Here is a 19,027-nt window from a genome sequence, read left to right on the forward strand (position 1 = left end):
CCTCTTACAGCCCCTGAAATGCATCATCAAGCACCCCAACGGGACTCAGGAGACCATCCTCCTGAACCACACCTTCAACGAGACCCAGATCGAGTGGTTCCGCGCCGGCAGCGCCCTGAACAGGATGAAGGAGCTGCAGCAGCAGTAAGGTCCAGCCATGCCACCTGTCTGCCTACTCCTTGGACCCCGCTCCGGGGTCCCCGGTGCAGTCAGTGCGTCATCAGAACTGGATCTGCCCTCTTCCGGCCTTGGCTTCCTGCTCCAAGATGGTGTGGTCAGGCCTCCTGCCCTCCCTTCCCTCAGCCGGCCGAGGGACACACAGGTGGGTGGGTGAGCGGGGGGAGGGCTCTTAAAAGAATGTTCCAGCCCCCTGCCTTCCCATTTTTAGTCTGATTCAGATCTTGAACAATTCCATGCAACTGTATTTATTTTTGATGACAAGACTCCCATCTAAAGTTATTTCTCCCGCCTCATCATTTCACTGGTGGCTGAAAGATTTTAAAGAAATTTTCGCTCTCATGAGGAAAATAAGAATACGGACTCAGTGACTGTTCCGGTGTGTGAGTGGTGGTGTCCGGATCGTCCCCGACTCCAGGGCTCGGGCTGGGTCCTCGTGGCCAGTCGGCAGAGGCTCCCGCTAGCCACGCCATGGCACACCTGCCACTGCGGTGGAGGACACACGGGGCTGGATCTCGCGCTGCTTCTCAGCCCCGCCTCCCTGCCCTAACCCACTTCCGCCCACAGCGCGGCCTCCCCCACCTCCCCGTGTGCCAGGAGCCTCCGCTTCCCCTGGGCGTAGAGTCAGCCCTGCAAACACCCCGAGGCGGGGCACAGCCCCCCTTCTAAGAGGCCACCTCATCCGAGGTCACACAGCTGGTCCACTACGTGCTCTGTCCCCGCCCTGCCCCTCAGCCCCAGGTGGCGGCCGGCACCGTTCCGCGGCTGCTGCTGTCCCTGGGGTGATGTCCACCGGCAGTACCTCCACCTCCATGCTCGGTGCCTGTGTGAGCTGAAAGACCAGAGCAGGAGGCAGGCCCCGCGGAGGTCCCTTCCTCAGCACAAGACTTGCCCGACAGAACAAGCGTGCGGTTTGTGCACGAGGGAGTGACGGGGCAGGGGGGACCTGCCAAAGCCATTTGGCTGAGTAAACGGTGTGGTGTCCGCCCTCGTCCAGGATCTGGCATCACCAGCTGACACACAGGGTCCTGGTGCGGCCAGGGTCTGGAAGTGACAGCTGTACCTCTGGTGGGAGGGACGACATGGATAGTCACCATCCCTGACCTTGGGCCAGCTAAGCCCAGGCCCCCACCTTCCAAATGCTGGTGGGAAAGAAGATGGTCGTCCCTGAAAGGTCAAGACTCCGACCAACAGCTGGCAGCTGCCCCAGGCCAGCCTCTCTTGGTGACCTTAGGAGCCGCCGGGCTAGGCCGGCCCAGAGCCCATGAGGCCAATGATCTCTCACCACCACGTCCTGCCATCAGGGGGAGTTCTTCTCCAGCAGCCATCCGGGGAGAGGAAGGACATGCTGTCCCAGCTGTGGCAACACGGTGACCTTAGATCAAGGAGACAAGGGCGGCTCCTCCCTGACTGATGCTGCCCTTATTTATTAAATGTCTTTGCTGTCACCAAGAGGCAGAAGTCCACAGGAACAGTGACTTCAGGGTAGCTCCAGAAACAGGGCCAGGATGGCGAGGGAGGGGACAGTCCGGTGGGGCACACACTCTGCTCCTTGGCACCTGCAGAAGCTGCTGTTGTCTCCATGGCCAGCGGCACCTCCTTCCCCGGATGGCGGGGTGGGGGTGGGGGTCTGTCCAGCCCCAGGGCTAACTGCTGGTCCACCAGGAGAGGAGGCCCAGGCCTGGCTCGCTAATGGATCCCTGCCAGGGGTAGACAGAGAACAGGCACATATCCACCTCAAGGGCTTGAACACAGGAGGCAAAGGGGCCCTTCCTTCCGGGCACCGGCAGAGGGAACGGTGGTGACACATGCACACACCGGCCGGGGGATGGGGAAACCCAGGAGCCACACCAGCGCCCCTAGCTGCCGTACAGGAACACAGCCCATGCGCGCCCTTCCTGCCCCAGGGCCTCGGCTCAGTCAGGTACCCTTCCTCGCACCAGGCAGTCCTGCCACAAAGTCCCAGCCTCCAAATACACGCAGAGGGGATGGCCTTGACAGAGAACGGCTACCCCCGAGCGAACAACCGTGTCCCACTTTGTCCTGCATCACAGTCTCACCCCATGAGAGTAGACGACAACCCAAGTCAGATCTGGCTGGTCGCAGCTCCCCTGCCACCTCACGTCCGTACAGGGTCTGGTACAGGCACAGCCCTGAGGGTCACCTGTCCCTGATGCCCCACCTTTGGTTCGCTCCCAAACCCCTGCCCTGGTCTCTCTCCCTTGGCCTCGTCTTGCTGGACAGCCTTGTCACCCAACTTGGGCCCTGTCCCTCCTGCGGTCAGGAGCCTGACCCCCCCCCCCCCCCCCGTTCCCCGACAGCCGCGGCAGCTTCGTCACCTCATGGGTGTTACGCCCTGGCCTGTGACCTGCGAAACAGGCTCCCCAGGGAGAAGCGACCGCTTAAGAACCAAACAGGGACCCGCACCCTGATCTGCGGGGAGAGGGGTTCGAGGCGGTGAACCCGGGGCGAACACCCTCAGAAGCGGCTCCCCCGCCACCCCACCGCCTGGGTTGTCCCCACACCATCCCCGCGGTTCTGGCAGCGGCGTCAGGACATCTCACCACAAGCGTGTACGGAGCCTCCTTCTTTGGCAGCTCCTCACTGGAAGAGGTGGCCTCTGCCGAGCTGGGCCCCGTGGGGGACGTGTCCACAAAGCTCTCGTCCACCACCCGGAAGCGGATCTCCTCGCCGGTGTCCATGTACAAGTCGTGCGCTCCTTCCTCCGTCTCGTACTCCCACACCCACACCTGCTCTGCCTCGTCGCTGGGCGGGGTGCAGGGTCAAGGCAACAACCAGACATGGGGGAGCCTGAGGGTGGGGGTGGGGGTTCCTCCCACAATACCCGCCCCCAGGAAGATCCAATCCCAGAAGGAGATCACCGTGCCTGGGAGGTCCAGGAAAAGCAAGCCCACACCACGTGCAGAAGGCAAGGTTGGGCCCGCCCTGGGCCCCACAGTAAAGAGCAGGAACGCTGGGGTACCAGGGCCCTGGCTGGTAACATACATCCTCAGGGCAGGAAGGAGGCTCAAGGGCAGAGCGGGTCCCCCGTCTCTTGAGGCAGGAAGGACGAGGGCCTCTTGCTGCCTGGGGTCCTCTCCCTGCCTGGGTGTCCTCTCGGTCCAACTGCCAAGTTCAGATCTCGGCTCCGCCAGCTGTGACCGGGGCCAGGCCCAAGCTCTGTGCCTCAGGTCCCCATCTGTAAAACAGGAATTGTAGCAAGGCCTGCCCTCACAGGGCCATGGTGGAGGTAATAAAGTGCTTTCCCCAGGACCTGCACACTTGGTCCTGGAGTGCTGGCTGAAGCTGTCCTATGCCCTCTGTGCAGTGCGACTCCACGCCCCTTCCCAACCATGCCCCGCGACCATGACCCACACACGGCACAAGGACTTTCCCAGTTTTCAGGAGGACAGACGTGGCAGATGGAAGGTCACGTGCCTGAGGGCCCGTGGCCAGCAAGAGGCCCAGCCGGGCAGGGCCAGGTTTTCTGACAAGCTCTGGAGTCACACACGGACCCTGCCCCTGGCCCACAGAGGCCCAGGCAGAGCGGATCTGATGAACCATCCGGTGAGGGCAGCACCCCCGAACTCCCTACAAAGCCCAACCCCTCCCTCAGTGCACACCGAGGGGCCACAGCGCCCTCTAGTGGCGATGCTGCAAAGGGTCCTGCCTTAACCCCTCTGTCAGGTCCCCCCCCGCTAGGCACTGTGGACAGAGTCCTGACAAGACGGGGTCCCTTCCGGTGAGTAGTCTCGAGGAGAACCCGCAGAAACACCACTCAGCGCAGCAGGGGAAGGGCTGGGGCAGGGCGCTGGGGGAACCCAGCAGAGGGAAACAACCCGTCACAGGCCCAGGCAGTCGAGCCCTCAAATGTCAGCCAGTGGTATTGTCTGCATACCAGGGGAGGTGAGCCAAGCAGGGCAAACCTTTCCAGGGAGGGAAGCTTTGATATGATCCCGGAGACGACACCCGAAGCAAAGTGAACCGGAAGTGAATAGCATGCCACCTACAGAGCACAACCTACCCAACCAGGCCCGACGGCCCAGACAGAAGCACAGGTGTGTGGACACGAGCACGGGAAGCACAGGCAGGCCAGCGCTTCCAGAGCACATGTGCAGGCTTGGGGGGGGGGGGGGGACAGGGAGGTCAGCAGTATCAGATCACAGGAGCCAGGGCCACCCCAAGGAGCGGGGCTGTCCTCTGGAAACACCTGAGCCCCCTGTGACCCGCTTTAACCTTGGGAGGATACAACTTGGCTGGCTGCTGCAGCGACTCTGGGGGGATGAGAATGTCATCGAAGAACCCTAGAGAGACTGGAAGAAATGAAGAAAGTGACAGCATGGGACAGAGGCAGTTGTTGGCATGGAAATCTGAGTGCCTCCCCCACCTCAAAGCCCCACACCTCTGCTGATGCCACTTACACGGCCTGAGTGGCCACCAAAACCCATGGCGGACACCACACACAATGGGGACCAGGAGGCGCCTGGGACCCCAAGTCCCCTCCACCAGCTCCAGTGCCCAACCCGAGGTGCTGAGTTAGGGCCTCACAGGGAAGGCCCACAGCTGGCCAAGGTCTTCATGGTTACATGAGCACGACGGGGCTGTGTGTTCCCCTCACCCATGAGCTTTCCTGACCCCTCCCCTGACTGTGTGGCTCAGACAGAAGCTGAAGGGAGGCCTGCTGGCCTGGCCACTTGCCCCAGTGAGCTCCCAGGCCTCGTGTGACGAGTCGGGGCCACCATTACCGTGAACTCCCTCCGGGCTGCAGCCTTTGATCTTGCCGATCAGAATCTCATCCAGGAATGGATGGAACACCACATAGCGAAAATGGACTGGAAATGAAAAAAGGATAAGGATGTCGGTGACGAGCAAGCATGTGAGGGATGGCCGCTCTGGGGCGGCCCAGGCTTTCCAGTGTTGACCCCATTGGCCAGCCTGCTGACCTGGAGGCCCTCTGGCCACCCAGGAGTCTGCTGGGCAGTCCACACCCAGTGCCCCTGGACCCAGACCCAGCCCCCTGCAAGGCCACAGTGTGGCCCCCATAACAGGCCAACAGCGGCAGCCCTGGAAGTGAGGGCTGGCCCCCAAACCCATTAGACAAACCCGGATTCTGGGCCACGGGTAACTCCAGAATCAATCCCACCCTTCCTCTAGACTCTCTCCCTTAAATTCTAAAAAGGGCGGAAGTAATTGGCAAAGGAAGCCAGGTTTGGAAACAAGTTCCCCATCTCCCTCTGGAAAGTTTGCCCCAGGCATAGCTCTGACCTGGAACATGATGTTAAAAATGCCCTGAAACTGAGGGGGAGTGGGGGGAGGCAGAGGCAATAACCCAACAGAAATGCCCTCTGTGGGTTCTCAGGCCCTGCCCTAGTGCTCCCCACTCACCAGACCCCCAGGAAAACATCAGGTAGGGTCTGTGCCCACTATTACCTCATCACTCCTGCCCCTCAAAGCCCCAAAGGGGGTGACCACTACTGGCCTAAACACACCGCCGGAGCTAGAGAATAACCACGAGGCTACTTCCTGCTGGTCATGCCCGGCACAACGCATCCATATCAGCATCATGCTTCCCCACTGTCAGGATGGAGAAGCAGCTCAGAGGGGCTGGGTAACATACTCAAAGCCACAGAGCCGTTCTGCCCTGTTGTGCCACAGAAGACTCCAAGTCCTCCTGGACCACCAGACAGGGCCACAGGGTGGAATCTGCCTTCCTCGGACAGATTTCATCCCCAGACACACGCTTCTGCCACTAGCACCCTCAGCTGCCTGGTCTCCAACGCTGCACTGAGGACAGCAGGGCCTACTGGGCCCCCAGCTCGCTGCCAGGCTGCTTCTCCGTGGCCCCACCAGGCAGGAAGCATGGGAAAAGAAGAGGGGGCAGCTGGTATCCCCTCCCCTCCTTGTGATGAGAGCCTCCTGCTGACCTTGCGGAGAGCAGCTGAGGGCAGCCAAGGGTCACCTAGCCACAGGATGGAAAAACCCTGTCCCCCATCTGACCCAACATTCAGTTCAGTTTAACAAATCCCCACAGAGCCTCTACCGAGTCTGTGCCAGGGCCTGTTTGGGCACTGGGCTTATGGGGGCAGAATTGCATGTGGTCTTGTGCCCAGGGCGCTCCAATCTGGAACAACTACACCCAAAAGCATATGGTGGCCAACCCAGTGTCCATCAGCAGATGAACGGATACACAAAATGTAGCCTATCCATATAACGGAATACTTCTCAGTATTAAAAAGCAATGGAGTATTGATACCTGCCATAACATGGACGAACCCTGAGGACATTATGCTACATGAAATGCGCCAGTCACAAAAGACCACATACTGTGTAATTCCATTTATGTGAAATGTCCAGAATAGGCAAATCCAGAGACAGTACATCAGCGGCTGCCAGGGGCTGGGGGAAGGGGGAGAATGAGGAGTGACTGCTGATGGGTACGGGTTTCTTTTTAAGGGGATGAAAATGTTCTGGAATTGGACAGTGGTGATGGTTGCACGGTCTGTGAATATCCTAAGCTTTCAAAGGGTGAATTTTACGATATGTGAATTAGATCTCAATTAAAAAGGAGGCCACAGACCAGCCGGAGGGACAGTGCTCTTTCGAGCCGCCTCCCAAGGGCCCCACCTGAAGTTCCAGGGGTGTTGAGTGGGCAGGCGGGAGGCCTGGAAAGTCAGAAAAAGTGGGTCTGCGGGATCATTGAGAGGAAGACCTGTTGTCAGGTGCAGATTTGGGCAAAGTCTGTCCCAGGAGAAGTGGGGCTCCCTCGGGGTGCACGTGAGTTTCTGCAAAGGGCAGACACTGTGTGACTCCACTTATATGGGTACCTGGAATACTCAAATTCATAGAGACAAAGTACAGCGGTGGTTTCCGGGGCCTGGAGGAGCGGGAAATGGGGAGTGAATCCTTAATAGGGACAGAGTTTCAGTCTGGGAAGATGAAGAAGTTTGGTGATGGTCGCACAACAATGTGAAATGTATTCAGTGCCACTGAACCGTGCACTAAAAATAGTTCAAATGGTCAATTTTATGTTATATGTATGTTATCACGACTTTAAAAAAAAGAAAAAGAAAAAAGAAATGGTGGCATGAAGTTAGGCTGCTCTGGAGCTCCCAGCGGGGCAGGGTGGTGGAGCAGGTCAAGAGAGGCTTCCCCAGGGAGGCCGGGTCCAGTTGGCTTGCGGGACATAGAGAACATGGGACTGGGGCCAGGTAAACGTACCCTAAGTGACAAGAGATGAGGCTAGACAACTGGGGCCAGTGTCACAAATCCCAAAGGCTGACATCTTGTACACACTTACTGTCGAGAGGGAAAGCAATCTGGCCTGGGGAGGAGGAGGAGGGAGATGAGGAGGGAGATGAGGAGGGAGATAAGGAGGAGGAGGGGGAAGAGGAGGGGGGAGGAAGAAGCAGAAGGCAGTGAGCAAAAGAAGAGTCCTCCAGAGGCTCCAGGGTGGCTCAGCCGGTTATGCGTCCAACTCTTGATTTCAGCTCAGGTCATGATCTCATGGTCTGTGGGTTCCATCCCTGAGTCCGGCTCTGCACGGACATCGAGGAGCCCGCCTGGGATCCTCTCCCTCTTTCTCTCTCAGGATTAAGAAAAAAAAAAAAAAAAAGAGTCCTCAAAGCAAAGGCTGAGGCCTCCTTCGGCACACCTGGCCACAGCCCAGGGGGAGGTAGTGGCGGGGGGGGGGGGGGGGGGCAGCAGAAATGGGGCAAGTCGAGAATCAGCCTTAAAGCATGGCAACCAATCCCCACCATAAAATGCCACCCTGCATGATGCCTGGCGGACCGCAAGAAGCTTTATAGCTGCGAGTGTTAACCCATTTACATATGAGGAAGCCAGGCCAAGAGAGGTGGAGAGATACGTGCCCAAGGTATGCAGGGGAGAGAGGGGTCAGAGCCAGAATTCAAATCCAGGTCCATGTGACATGCCTAGCCCAGTGCCCTAATCCTCACACCTCATTCCCAAAGAACCAGGGGGTCCAGGGTGAACTGGGGGTGGGGGATAATGAAAACCCAAAGTGGAAATCTTACACTAAGTGGCAGAAACAACAAAATGAAAGAACAGAATTTCCTCAATTTTAACTTTTTTTCTCCCAGTTTTCCTTCAAGTTCTGGTGGCTCTTACCACCTGGACCACCAGCTAAAGGCAGAAACTGGGCTCAGCTTAAGGGCATCCTTCTTTGTAAACAGAGGCCCCTGGTTTTGTTTTATATCACCGTCTTATTTTTCTGCTAAATGCTTCTAGTCGGTACAAACACAGCCCGTTTCTTAGGGCTGCCCACAGAGCAGTTAACATCTCTGTGAACTAATGAAGTCTCTGGATCCCAGACAGCATCAGGCAGCCTCATGGCACGTTCTAGAATGCTCGACACCTCTGTGCCCAGAGGCTGACCAGGATGGGCTAGGGCAGGGCTCCTCACACAGGGCCTGGTGGGAGAATCACCTGGCTACTTGCTAAAACAGCCTGCAGGCTCTCCCCCAGAGACTGTGATTCAGCAGGTCCGAGCCACACGCAGACACTGATTAGCCCCGAACCACCTCAGTGGCCCTCCTGCCTTCTGCTTCTGATTTGGTGGGGTCCAGGGAGGAGAGTGAAGAATGCCCCACTCCCTCTCCGAGAGCTGTAGCCAAGGTGACCCTCCTGGTACACCTCCAGGTCTGGTAACCAACCCTCCCTTCCCAGGGTGCGTGCCCCTTTGCCATGTGACTCTGGCTCCTCCCAGCAAGAGGTGGCGGCTATTTATCCATCCCCTGACGCCAGCCTCGGCCATGTGACCTGCTCTGGCCAATGGGATAGAAGCAGACACTGAAAAGTGGCTGGTGCCTGGGGGCTCCAGCTGCCCTATGGTGCCCAGTGTCCCCTAAGCAAAAATGAGACCACAGGCAGCAGAGATGAGCCATCCCTCCCCACCAACTAGCCTGCCAGCCGCCAGTCACATGAGGCCGCCCTACACCCTACTGGCCAAGCCAGTCCAGAAGAACCAAGGTCCTGTCCTACGATCTTTGCACATATGAAGTCAGTAGAATCATCACATCAGGACTGTAATATAAAATCTACTGTTAATTGCATTCTATTGGCAAGGAAGCAGAGGCACAGAGGTTATATATTCTGCACAGGATACATAGCAAATAAGTGGCAGAGACGGAATTCAAATGCAGAGGCCACGCTTAACCATTATGTCCATAGTGCCCGTCAAAAGTCCCCCACCCTCAACCAGCCTCCTCCCCAGGAAACAGATGCACTCCCCTCTGCTCTCCACACTTTTTTTTTAAATTTTTTTTTTAATGTTTTTATTTATTTTTGAGACAGAGAGACAGAGCATGAACGGGGGAGGGGCAGAGAGAGAGGGAGACACAGAATCTGAAGCAGGCTCCAGGCTCTGAGCTGTCAGCACAGAGCCTGATGCGGGGCTCGAACTCATTGACTGCGAGATCATGACCTGAGCTGAAGTCAGATGCTTAACTGACTGAGCCACCCAGGCATCCCTCCACACTTTTTTTTTTTTTTAAACTCTTAAAATTTTATTTATTTATTTTTGCTTTTTTTTTTTTTTTAATGTTTATTTTTGAAAGACTGAGCAGGAGTGGGGGAGGGGCCCAGAGAGAGGGAGACACAGAATCCGAAGCAGGCTCCAGGCTCCGAGCTGTCAGCACAGAGCCCGATGAGGGGCTCAAACTCACAAACTGTGAGACCATGACCTCAACCAAAGTCAGACGCTTAACCAACTGAGCCACACAGGCGGCCCTATTTATTTACTTTTGAGAGAGAGAGAGAGTGAGAGCGAGCAAGGGGCAGGGAGAGAGGGAAAGGGAGGGAATCCCACAAAGTGCAGAGAGAGAGGGAGAGAGAGGGAGAGAGAGAGAAGGAGAGAGAGTGTGGAGCCCTGAGCGGGGCTCTAGCTCACCCGATGTGGGGCTTGAACTCACAGACTGTGAGATCATGACCTGAGTCGAGGTCGGATGTTTAACTGATTAAGCCACCCAGGTGCCTCTGAAGAGTTTTTTTTTTTTTTTTAATTATTTTTTTTTAACGTTTATTTATTTTTGAGACAGAGAGAGACAGAGCGTGAACAGGGGAGGGGCAGAGAGAGAGGGAGACACAGAATCTGAAACAGGCTCCAGGCTCTGAGCCGTCAGCACAGAGCCCGACGCGGGGCTCGAACTCACAGACCGTGAGATCATGACCTGAGCCGAAGTCGGATGCTTAACCGACTGAGCCACCCAGGCGCCCCTGAAGAGCTTATTTTTAAGTCATCTTTAAGTCCAACATGGGTCTCGAACTCACAACCCCGAGATCAAGAATTGCACAGTCTACTGACTGAGCCAGTCAGGCACCTCTGCTCTCCACACTTTTAACCCAGTGATGACTACTCCAAGTGTCCTCATCTCTGTCTGGCCACCCTCCACCAGACTGAGCAGCTAGAGGGCCAGGCAGAGCAGAGCTCAGTAATAAACAAGACCAAAGGGGGCACAGACACACAGCCACAATCTCAGAGCCAGAGAGGCCTCAAGAATTGCCCTGTGCACTGTTTCTTATAGATGAGGAAACCAAGGCCCAGACAGGGGAGGATTCTGCCCACTGTCACCCAGTCAATTCCTGGCAGTCAGGACTAGGCCTCAGGTCTCCCAATCCCTAGACCAGGACTCCCACAGCCAAACCCCAAACCCCAAGAAACCCAACACCGAGGAGGAAAGGGCACCCACCTTTGGTGTGTGATGCGCCGTCTCCTGGGAACACGTAGGCGTCCTCCAGCTTAGTGATGTCAAACAGGCAGATGCAGAGCCCCACGTTGTACACGACCTGTGTGCATCCGCATACACACACACACACACACACACACACACACACACACACACACAGTGACCCAGAGGCCCAGCTCCCCAGCATTCTCTCCTGAGACCCTCCCCACTCAGGGCAGGTAGGATTATCCCCATTTTATAGCTAGCAAGGAGTCGAGGCACGGTGTGAGGTAACCATGGGTAAGGAGCCTCAGAAGAATGTGGAGCTCTGGAAAGAGCAGGGCCTTTGGTGACAAGGCAGATCAAGGTCACAGTGACAGTTCCACCACCCACTGTGTGACCTCCAAGGTCACTTCTCCGAGCCTCAGTTTCCCCCATCTGCAAAAATGAACCTGCCAGGCTGCAGGCTCGTTAAATAAAGAGACATATGGATGTGAAGCCCCTATGCCAGTGCCTGGCTCACATGCTGGAAATAATAACAGTCAACCCACAGATCACTATTATTGCCAGTGAGGAACACTGGGAGGGGACCCTGGTCAAACCTACACTTCCCAAAGTCTCCAGGTCTATACTAGAGCTCAGAGTGAGTGTCAGAGTCCTGGTTAATCCCCATTCTGCTCACAAAGTATCAGACATACACCAGTGGCCACAGGGACTGAGGCACGGCCAAGGCCCTGAGACTGGGCAGAGAGCATCCCATGCCCCCATCCCCACCCCATGGTGCTTCAAACCACTGAACCCCTTTGGTGTCAGCTTATCTGCCACCAGCGTCATCACCTCCCAGTTAGAGACCCTGAAGGACTGTTCAAGGATTACCAAGAAGCTCAGAGGGCTCAGAGTCCTGGCCAGACCTCACCACAATGAGGCATAGAGTCCGGCTGGCTTTGGCAGCACAAGATCTGTGCCCTTGGCTGGACCGCGGACCTCTTTGTGCAGCCTCCACTCAAATGACTCAAATACAGGGGTGCTTGGGTGGCTCAGTCGATTAAGTGGCCGACTTCGGCTCAGGTCATGATCTCGCGGTCCGTGAGTTCGAGCCCCGCGTCAGGCTCTGTGCTGACAGCTCAGGGCCTGGAGCCTGTTTCAGATTCTGTGTCTCCCTCTCTCTGACCCTCCCCTGTTCATGCTCTGTCTCTTCCTGTCTCAAAAATAAATAAAACGTTTAAAAAAAAAATTTAACAAATGACTCAAATACAGAAGACTTGTCTCAACAGGTCACTGAAGGACTTGTATCCCCAAAGGGACTACATTCCCTTCTTGGGCTTTTCGCCCCTCTTCTCTCCATGATGCTCACACTTGGTCCCTCCACAGACCCCCTTGCCTTCTACCTCGCAAAGTAACCACAAGCCATCCACTAAGAACATCATGAGTTCTCTCCACCAACAGCTCCCCAGATCTGTCCACCTCCCTTCTATGACCTCGGCCTCTATCAAAGGGACTGGCCTCCTGTCTAAAGCCAGCCAACCTTCCTCTTGCTGACTCCTTCTCAGCCTATCACCTCCTGCTGTTCTAGGGATGAAGACCAGTACCACCATGATGTCCCTCAGGCTCCGTGTGCCTTGGCTCCTGCCACCTTCCCAGTCTGCCCTCTCCTCTCTGTCCCCCTCTGCCTAGGCCACACCAGGCTCCTCCATGTCATGATGGGTGAAATAGTCCCTCCTGCCACAGGGTCTTTGCACATACTGTTTCCTTTGCCTGCCCAGCTCTTCTCTCTGCCCAGCCCTCTCCCACCCTCAATAAATCCCCTAGTTAGTTCCTCTTCTCAGCATCAGATCTCAGCTCAAACTCAAGTACCACATCCCTAACAAAGCCTCTTTTGTCCCTCATCGTAGGCAGAGTTCTCCTTCATTCCACAGGCTCGCGAGTGCCTGTCCTTCACAGCGTCTATCTCAACTTGTCATCACATACTCAACTGTGGGACCCTCTCCATTCATATCTGCTTTTCCCACCACACGACACAGCAGAACCTTGTCTGCTTCATTCATACAATCAACAGACAATTACAGAACACCTACTGTGTGCCAGGCTCCGGCAAAATATGTGGGACACTGAGGAAAAAGACAAAAGTCCCTGCCCTCATGCAGAGGGAAAGAAAAAGGGTAACCAAGTAAACAAGAAAATAGTGCTGATAAGTGCTAAGAAGGAAAGAGTGATAATGACACAGAGTAACTGAGGGAGGGTTACTACAGAGAAGGCAGTGGGAAGGCCCCGCACTAGGTACTCGCTAGCACTAAGGCATGCAAGCCTGGCACATAAAAGGTGCACAAATACTTTTTCGCAGAAATGAACGGATAAACCTCCCGACAGTGAACTCTAAACCACTGTCCATCTTCACAAAGACAACGCACGGTTACACGGCCACCATGATTTCCATTTTACAAACGGAAACTGAGGCCCGGAGCAGGTAAGTGACCTGCCCAAGACTGCAAAGTAATTTGGCAGTGTAGAGTCCAGCACCTCCCAGTTACAATGACCCTTTTCAATCCCAGTTCCCTTTTTGATCCCCTCTAACATCCCATGTGCAGGTGGATTGCCCCCCATCCCACGTACAGGTGTAGAAACCGAGTTCCGACACGTGAAGCTACCTGCCCGAGGCCAAGGTTTGTCATGACCAAGTCGAGGCCTGCAGCGGGCAGGTGGGCAGTGCTGGGCCCTCCCGTGCCAAGGCCCGTCCACGACCCCGTCGGTCCAGTACCTTGTTGGCCAACTTTTTGTTCAGCTCTTCGGCAATGGAGTCGTTGAGCTTCCTCTCAAATTGCCACGGGGGGATCCGCACGGTGTCCACCATCTCCACCAGGACGAACATCCCGGCCCGCGCGGGGGTCCTGGGAATGGGAGCGTCAGTCAAGCACCGGGTGTGGGGCGGTGGGCACTCCCGAACCCCCTCGGTCCCGTCCCAGTTGCTGAGACTCTCCGCTCCCGTCAACCCAGGCCGGCAGTGGGGCGGCGCGGCAGGGCCCCAAGTAACCGGTGTGGGGCGCGCTCAGCCTCTGCAAAGAGAGGAAACTGAGGCTCAGCGGGAGGGACCCTCGCTCTAGTGGGAGGGGTGCGAGCGCCCGCCACACGACCCTACCAAGCCCCCCCCCCCCCCCGCTCCGCCCGAGCCACGCGCCAACGCCACGCACCGCGCTTCCACGCGCCGCCGACTTTGGGCGAGATTCCGAATCCCGTCGCTTCCGGAGAACGGACCAATAAGAAGCTTTCGCCCGCCCCCCGACGTGACGTAAGGTGGGGCGGGGCCTCCCCTACTGCCAGGGAGGAGCAGTCGAGGCTCCAACTGCGTTTGCTGGTTGCTAGGCAACCTCGCTGCGCTTCAGCCTTCTCTCACCTGGCCTGTGTAGTACTCTCTCCTTGCTGGTCTCAGGCCTAGCTCTGAGCCGCCGCTGCAGCCAGAGGGGTCCTCTCAAGAGGCAGCACGATATGCTTAGACCCTTCAGTACCCTGGAGGCAGGAGAATTAACTGGAAAGGGGCAGGCAGGACCTTTGTGGGGTGATAGAAATGTTCCCTATCTTCTAAGGGGTGGGTTACACAGGTGTATACAATTGTCAAAACTCATTGAACTCAACAGTTAAGATCTTTGCATGTAATTGTAGGCAGATTACATCTCAACTGAAAAGTGATAATAGATTGGGGCCAAAAAACAACCTCAGTAACTTCCCCCTGAACTAATTAATAAAGTCCAAAACCTTGAGGCGTCTGGCTGGCTCAGTGGGTGGAGCATTGGGCTCTTGAACTCTAGATTGTGAGTTCAAGCCCCACCTTGGGTATAGAGATTACTTAATAAAATTAAAAAAAAAAAAAGTCCAAAAGCTTTATAGTACCTCACAAGACTCTGCAGAATCTTAACCACCACCCACACCTCCAGCCCCCTTTTGTTCTCTTGGCTGCCAAGGGTGCTATCCTCCCTCACCTTCATGTGATAGGTAACTTGGGCTAAGACAGTTCAGTAGCTTGGCCAAGATCATGGGCTGTTAAGTGGTTGAAGAGGGCCCATCTAAACCTCCACACTGCCTCTCAAAGTTGGTGGACTGTGGAAATGTACTGTAGTGTGTTTAAACCAAATAAAAATTTGAGAACTTAAAAAAAGCCTTGGGGTAAATGACAGGCACTCAGAAATGTATGGTGCTTCAATTTGCTGATTTTACACGTGTAGAGATATGAGGCTGTGATACTTAATTTGGCCTTCTCTGCATCCATATTTTTATTTTTAGGTCTGTCTGCCTCTCCTAAGATTTGAGCTACTTGAAGACAGCGGGGAAATGCTACTTCAGCTCTTTATTCCCACAATCCCCTAATATCATTTCTAAGAGGCATTCAGGAAAAGCATTCAGGAGATGATATTAAGTCTTTTTCTCAATCTCTCAAACCTCCCTCTTCATTCCATTCCCACTGCTACTGCTCTGGTTCAGTCCCTTCCTTTACTCCCCTGGAGCTTAGCCACATACCCCAGTTCCCGGCCTGAGTCTTTCCGGCAAGTGACCTCCACACTGTCACGAAAGCCTTCCCTTCTCTGCCCACGCAGAAAGGTCTGGACTGAACCCAGCCTTTCTTTCCAGTCTCACCTCCCTTCTGTTCTCCAAGCACTGGGATGGAGCAAGTTCTTTTACAGTCCTGCCTCAAACACTTCTTTACCTGGAAAACTCCTACTCATCCATCAGAACCCAAATGCAATGCCTATTTCATTCATTCATTCACTTAACATACTGTGTGCCCAGCTTTGGAGATCCAGTGGAGAAGAACTGGGCCCCAAGTCCAGCTTCAGCTCAGAGAGATTGCAGGGAAGAGAGAGAGAGAATTTGATGCTCTCTGGGAATCAAAAGTATTTTAGCTGGTTTATAGGGATATAAGAACCAGTGAGATTGGAGAGCTCAGCAGGGTCCAGATCACAAGTGCCTTATCATTATAACATTCATTAACTTTTAATCCTTACAACAGCTATATAAAGTAGGGGTTATTATTATCTGATTTATCTCATTATCATTTATCATTCTCATTTATCGTATTATTTTGCCTCCTCTAAGGCAGAGAGAGGTTAAGCAGGTCGTTCAAGGTCACACAGGTATTAAGTGGCAGAGCTGGGATTCAGGCTCCAGAGCCCATGATCCTAACTACTGGCCTGTGCCACCAGGACATTATTAGCCCAAGGACAGCAAAGGGAAGACTTAGATGGGTAGAACAGGGAAATGACACAGTGATACATTGGCTGGATGGACAGTGGATGGGAAGGGGCTGCGGTGGAAACAAGAAGACCGGGGAGGAAGTTACTGGGTAGCTCCTCTAAGAGAAGAACCGAGTAAGGCTGGTAGCCATGGAGAGAACAGTTGGGCAGAGTCCAGATGTCTTCAGGCGGTGGTCGCGGCGGCGATAGAGTGGGTGACCCAGGGACGGAAGTGGGAAGAGCCAAAGCAGGAGGGTTTTCATACTAGCTGGGTGGTGGGCCTTTCACTGAGATGGGAAACTGGAGGAGAGCCAGGCTGAGGGGATGGGGCCAGCATTGCAGAGTTCAGCGTTTTGGGTTCCCAGGCTGTTACGGTATTCAGCTCACAGGACTGCAACAGTGATTTGTTGGCACGTTTGGTTTCCTCATTAGGAAAAACAGGGACCAGGCTCCTTTATTAATTCCCTGCGTTGTTCCGTGGAAGATTTGAGGTGGCTTACAAAAGCGCACAAAGACTTAGTAAGCTCCTTGCCAGCAGAGGACTTCTCTGTCATGTCCCTCCACATCCTCTGGGCCCAGCCCTGTGTCTGGCACGTGGTCAGGGCTTGTAAGTATGTGTTATCTGGATGAACAAAAGGATAGCGAAATAATTGCTAAAGGTGTCGGAGTGAGGGAGAGATAGGGTTGGAAGCTAATCCAGGAGGAGGAGGAGAGTCTAGTGAGTGGTTAAGGGCATGGAGTTCTCACGCCACAGCACGCTAGCTGAGCACCCACAGTGGAGCCCACGGACCTCTCAGGGCTCAGCTGCCTCTCTGGAAAGTGGAGATAATAATAGACCCGATCTCAGGTGGTTGTCTGTCAGTGGAGGACTGGATAAAAAATACATACGGTGTATCATAGAATGGAAGAATTTGAAGCCATTCAAAGAAAGATGAGGGTAGCTCCTGGCTGGCTCAGTCGGTGGAGCGTGGGACTCTTAGTCTCAGGGTTGTAAGTTTGAGCCCCACGCTGGGTATAGGGATTACTTAAAATCTCACAGGGGCGCCTGGGTGGCTCAGTCGGTTAAGCGTCCAACTTCAGCTCGGGTTATGATCTCACAGTTCGTGAGTTTGAGTCCTGCATCAGGCTCTGTGCTGACAGCTCAGACCCTGGGGCCTGCTTCGGATTCTGTGTGTGTCTCTCTCTCTGCCCCTTCCCTGCTCACACTCTGTCTCTCTCTCTCTCTCAAAAAAATTAACGTTAAAGAAAAAAATTTAAATGTTTGTTTATTATTTTGAGAGAGAGAGAGAGAGAGAGAGAGAGAGAGAGAGAGAGAGAGAACGTGAGTGGGGGAAGGGCAGAGAGAGAGGGAGACACAGAATCCAAAGCAGGCTCCAGGCTCTGAGCTGTCAGCACAGAGTCCGATGCGGGGCTCGAACTCATGAACCGTGAGGTCGTGACCTGAGCGGAAGTCAGATGCTTAGCTCAGGTACCTTAAGGTCTTTTATGTCTTAAAAAAAAACCCTCTCTTGGCCCTCCAGCTAGTGCCCTATTTTCTGCTCTTTTTACTGGCAAAACTGCTCGAAGGTGCCGTGGTCTCCAAATCCCCTCTTCTTGTCCTCCCCTCAACCTGTTCCAGTCAGGTTTTGGGCCCCACCACACAGCTCATACTGTGTTCTCGGGGTCACCAATGGCCTCCACGGCAGCGGTGATTGTCAGTCCTCAGAGACGGCGTTTGTCCCGAGCTGACCCTGCTTTGATCTTTGCACATGCCTTCCACGTGGCTTCTAGGGGCCCACACTCACCCGGGACCTCCCCCACCTCTACATGTTGGTGGCCCCTGGGCTCACTTTTACCATCTAGAGCGCCAGGGGATCTCGTGGCCTCAGGGCTGTGACCAGCACCTCTCCACTGAGGCTTCCTCGTGGCCCTGTCCCCAAGCATCCCGCTGCCCGCTCCACATCTCTGTTCAGCAACTCAAGCTTGATGTGGGCCAGAGGAGAACTCCTGGTCGTGCCTCTGCGGCCAACCTGCTCCCGCCACTGTCTTCCCATCTTGGAAAATGACTTCTGCGTTCTTCAGTTGCTCAGGCCAAAGCCCAGGAACTGCCTCTTCGTGGTCTCTCACGCCCTCCCCTCCACGTCTTTGAACAAATCCTGTTGTTTCTCCCTCCAGTGTATCCAGAACCCCGCCCTCCCCTTCACCTCTCCTGCAACTCTTGGGTCCCAGCCACCCTCACTCCTCACCCCTTACCTGGGCCTTTGCTGCAGCCTCCATTCTGGTCGCCTCATCCTGGCCTCATCCCCCACAGTCCCTGCTCAACACAGAAGCCAGAGAGACGCTGGTAAAATGCCTGTCAGAAATCTCAATCCTCCCCTCCAGACCCTGCAGTGCTCGCTCTCATCCAGCAGAAAAGCCAGGCCTCAGGACGTCCTTCACAGCCCTTAGGGTCCTCTGCCCCTCACCCCTGTGACCGCCTGCCCCACTGCTGTGCCCTGTGGCTGTTTCTGAAACCCCAGGCGCACTCCCCACTCAGGACCCCTGCTGGTGCCCTTCGGTCTCCCCAGAACATTCTCCCCTCCCGCCCTCCTGTCTTCATTCCTCATCTCCTCCAGACCCTTGCTTTAATGACACCCTTGTTTTAAAGCCTCCGGTGAGGTTTTTCCCGACTTGCCCTCCCCCCAACCAAGCCCCTCATTTTAAATTGCAAACCACCCAACCCCCGCCCCACATTCCCACTTACTAGTTTTCCCCGGCACAGGACCCGGTTTGTTAGGTTGTTTGATGACCCCTCTCCCTCTTCTTGACTGCAAAGCCCACGAAAGCAGGCATTTTGTCTGTTTTGTTCACTGTTGACTCCCCACTACCTAGAAAGGCACACAAGAAGTTCAGGACAAATATTTGTCAGGTAATTGAATGAGAGAAGGAAGGAAAGAAAAGATCAGCCCTTGGGACCACTGTGGTCTGGAA

At 55.0% G+C, this 19,027-nt stretch overlaps 2 protein-coding genes across 4 annotated transcripts in view; one reads left to right on the top strand and one right to left on the bottom strand.

The window, feature by feature from the left end:
- The window catches only part of ACO2 (aconitase 2), a 53,264-nt gene extending 52,715 nt beyond the window's left edge, over positions 1-549 (top strand). For both annotated transcript variants that reach the window (XM_003989332.6, XM_045062436.1), the window contains one exon: positions 11-549. In XM_003989332.6, the coding sequence (XP_003989381.2) occupies positions 11-148 (138 nt within the window). In that variant the 3' untranslated portion in view covers positions 149-549. The remainder of the gene's footprint in view (positions 1-10) is intronic.
- On the bottom strand, positions 410-14,182 carry POLR3H (RNA polymerase III subunit H). Of its 2 annotated transcripts, none has more exons than XM_003989333.5 (7): positions 14,045-14,182; positions 13,615-13,744; positions 10,884-10,980; positions 4,923-5,009; positions 4,427-4,490; positions 2,742-2,943; positions 410-1,877 (listed from the first exon to the last, which is right to left on the bottom strand). In XM_003989333.5, exons 2-7 carry the CDS (start codon positions 13,723-13,725, stop codon positions 1,824-1,826), a joined length of 615 nt encoding a protein of 204 aa, XP_003989382.3. In that variant the 5' UTR covers positions 13,726-13,744; positions 14,045-14,182; the 3' UTR covers positions 410-1,823. The 2 variants fall into 2 exon arrangements, with proteins under 2 accessions (XP_003989382.3, XP_044918373.1); XM_045062438.1 differs by having other exon boundaries at positions 13,615-13,909; positions 14,045-14,085.
- Between the last annotated feature and the right edge of the window lie 4,845 nt (positions 14,183-19,027).

Source organism: Felis catus, chromosome B4 (genome assembly GCF_018350175.1).
Source record: "Felis catus isolate Fca126 chromosome B4, F.catus_Fca126_mat1.0, whole genome shotgun sequence".
NCBI lineage: Eukaryota > Metazoa > Chordata > Mammalia > Carnivora > Felidae > Felis > Felis catus.

Excerpts from the sequence above, each read along its gene's own strand:
- POLR3H (XM_003989333.5), bottom strand. The coding sequence starts at position 13,725 with ATGTTCGTCCTGGTGGAGATGGTGGACACCGTGCGGATCCCCCCGTGG. Across the intron at positions 5,010-10,883 it reads CGGCGCATCACACACCAAAG|TCCATTTTCGCTATGTGGTG; the intron begins GTGGGTGCCCTT and ends TTTCATTTCCAG. Across the intron at positions 4,491-4,922 it reads CAGCCCGGAGGGAGTTCACG|TCTCTCTAGGGTTCTTCGAT; the intron begins GTAATGGTGGCC and ends CATTTCTTCCAG.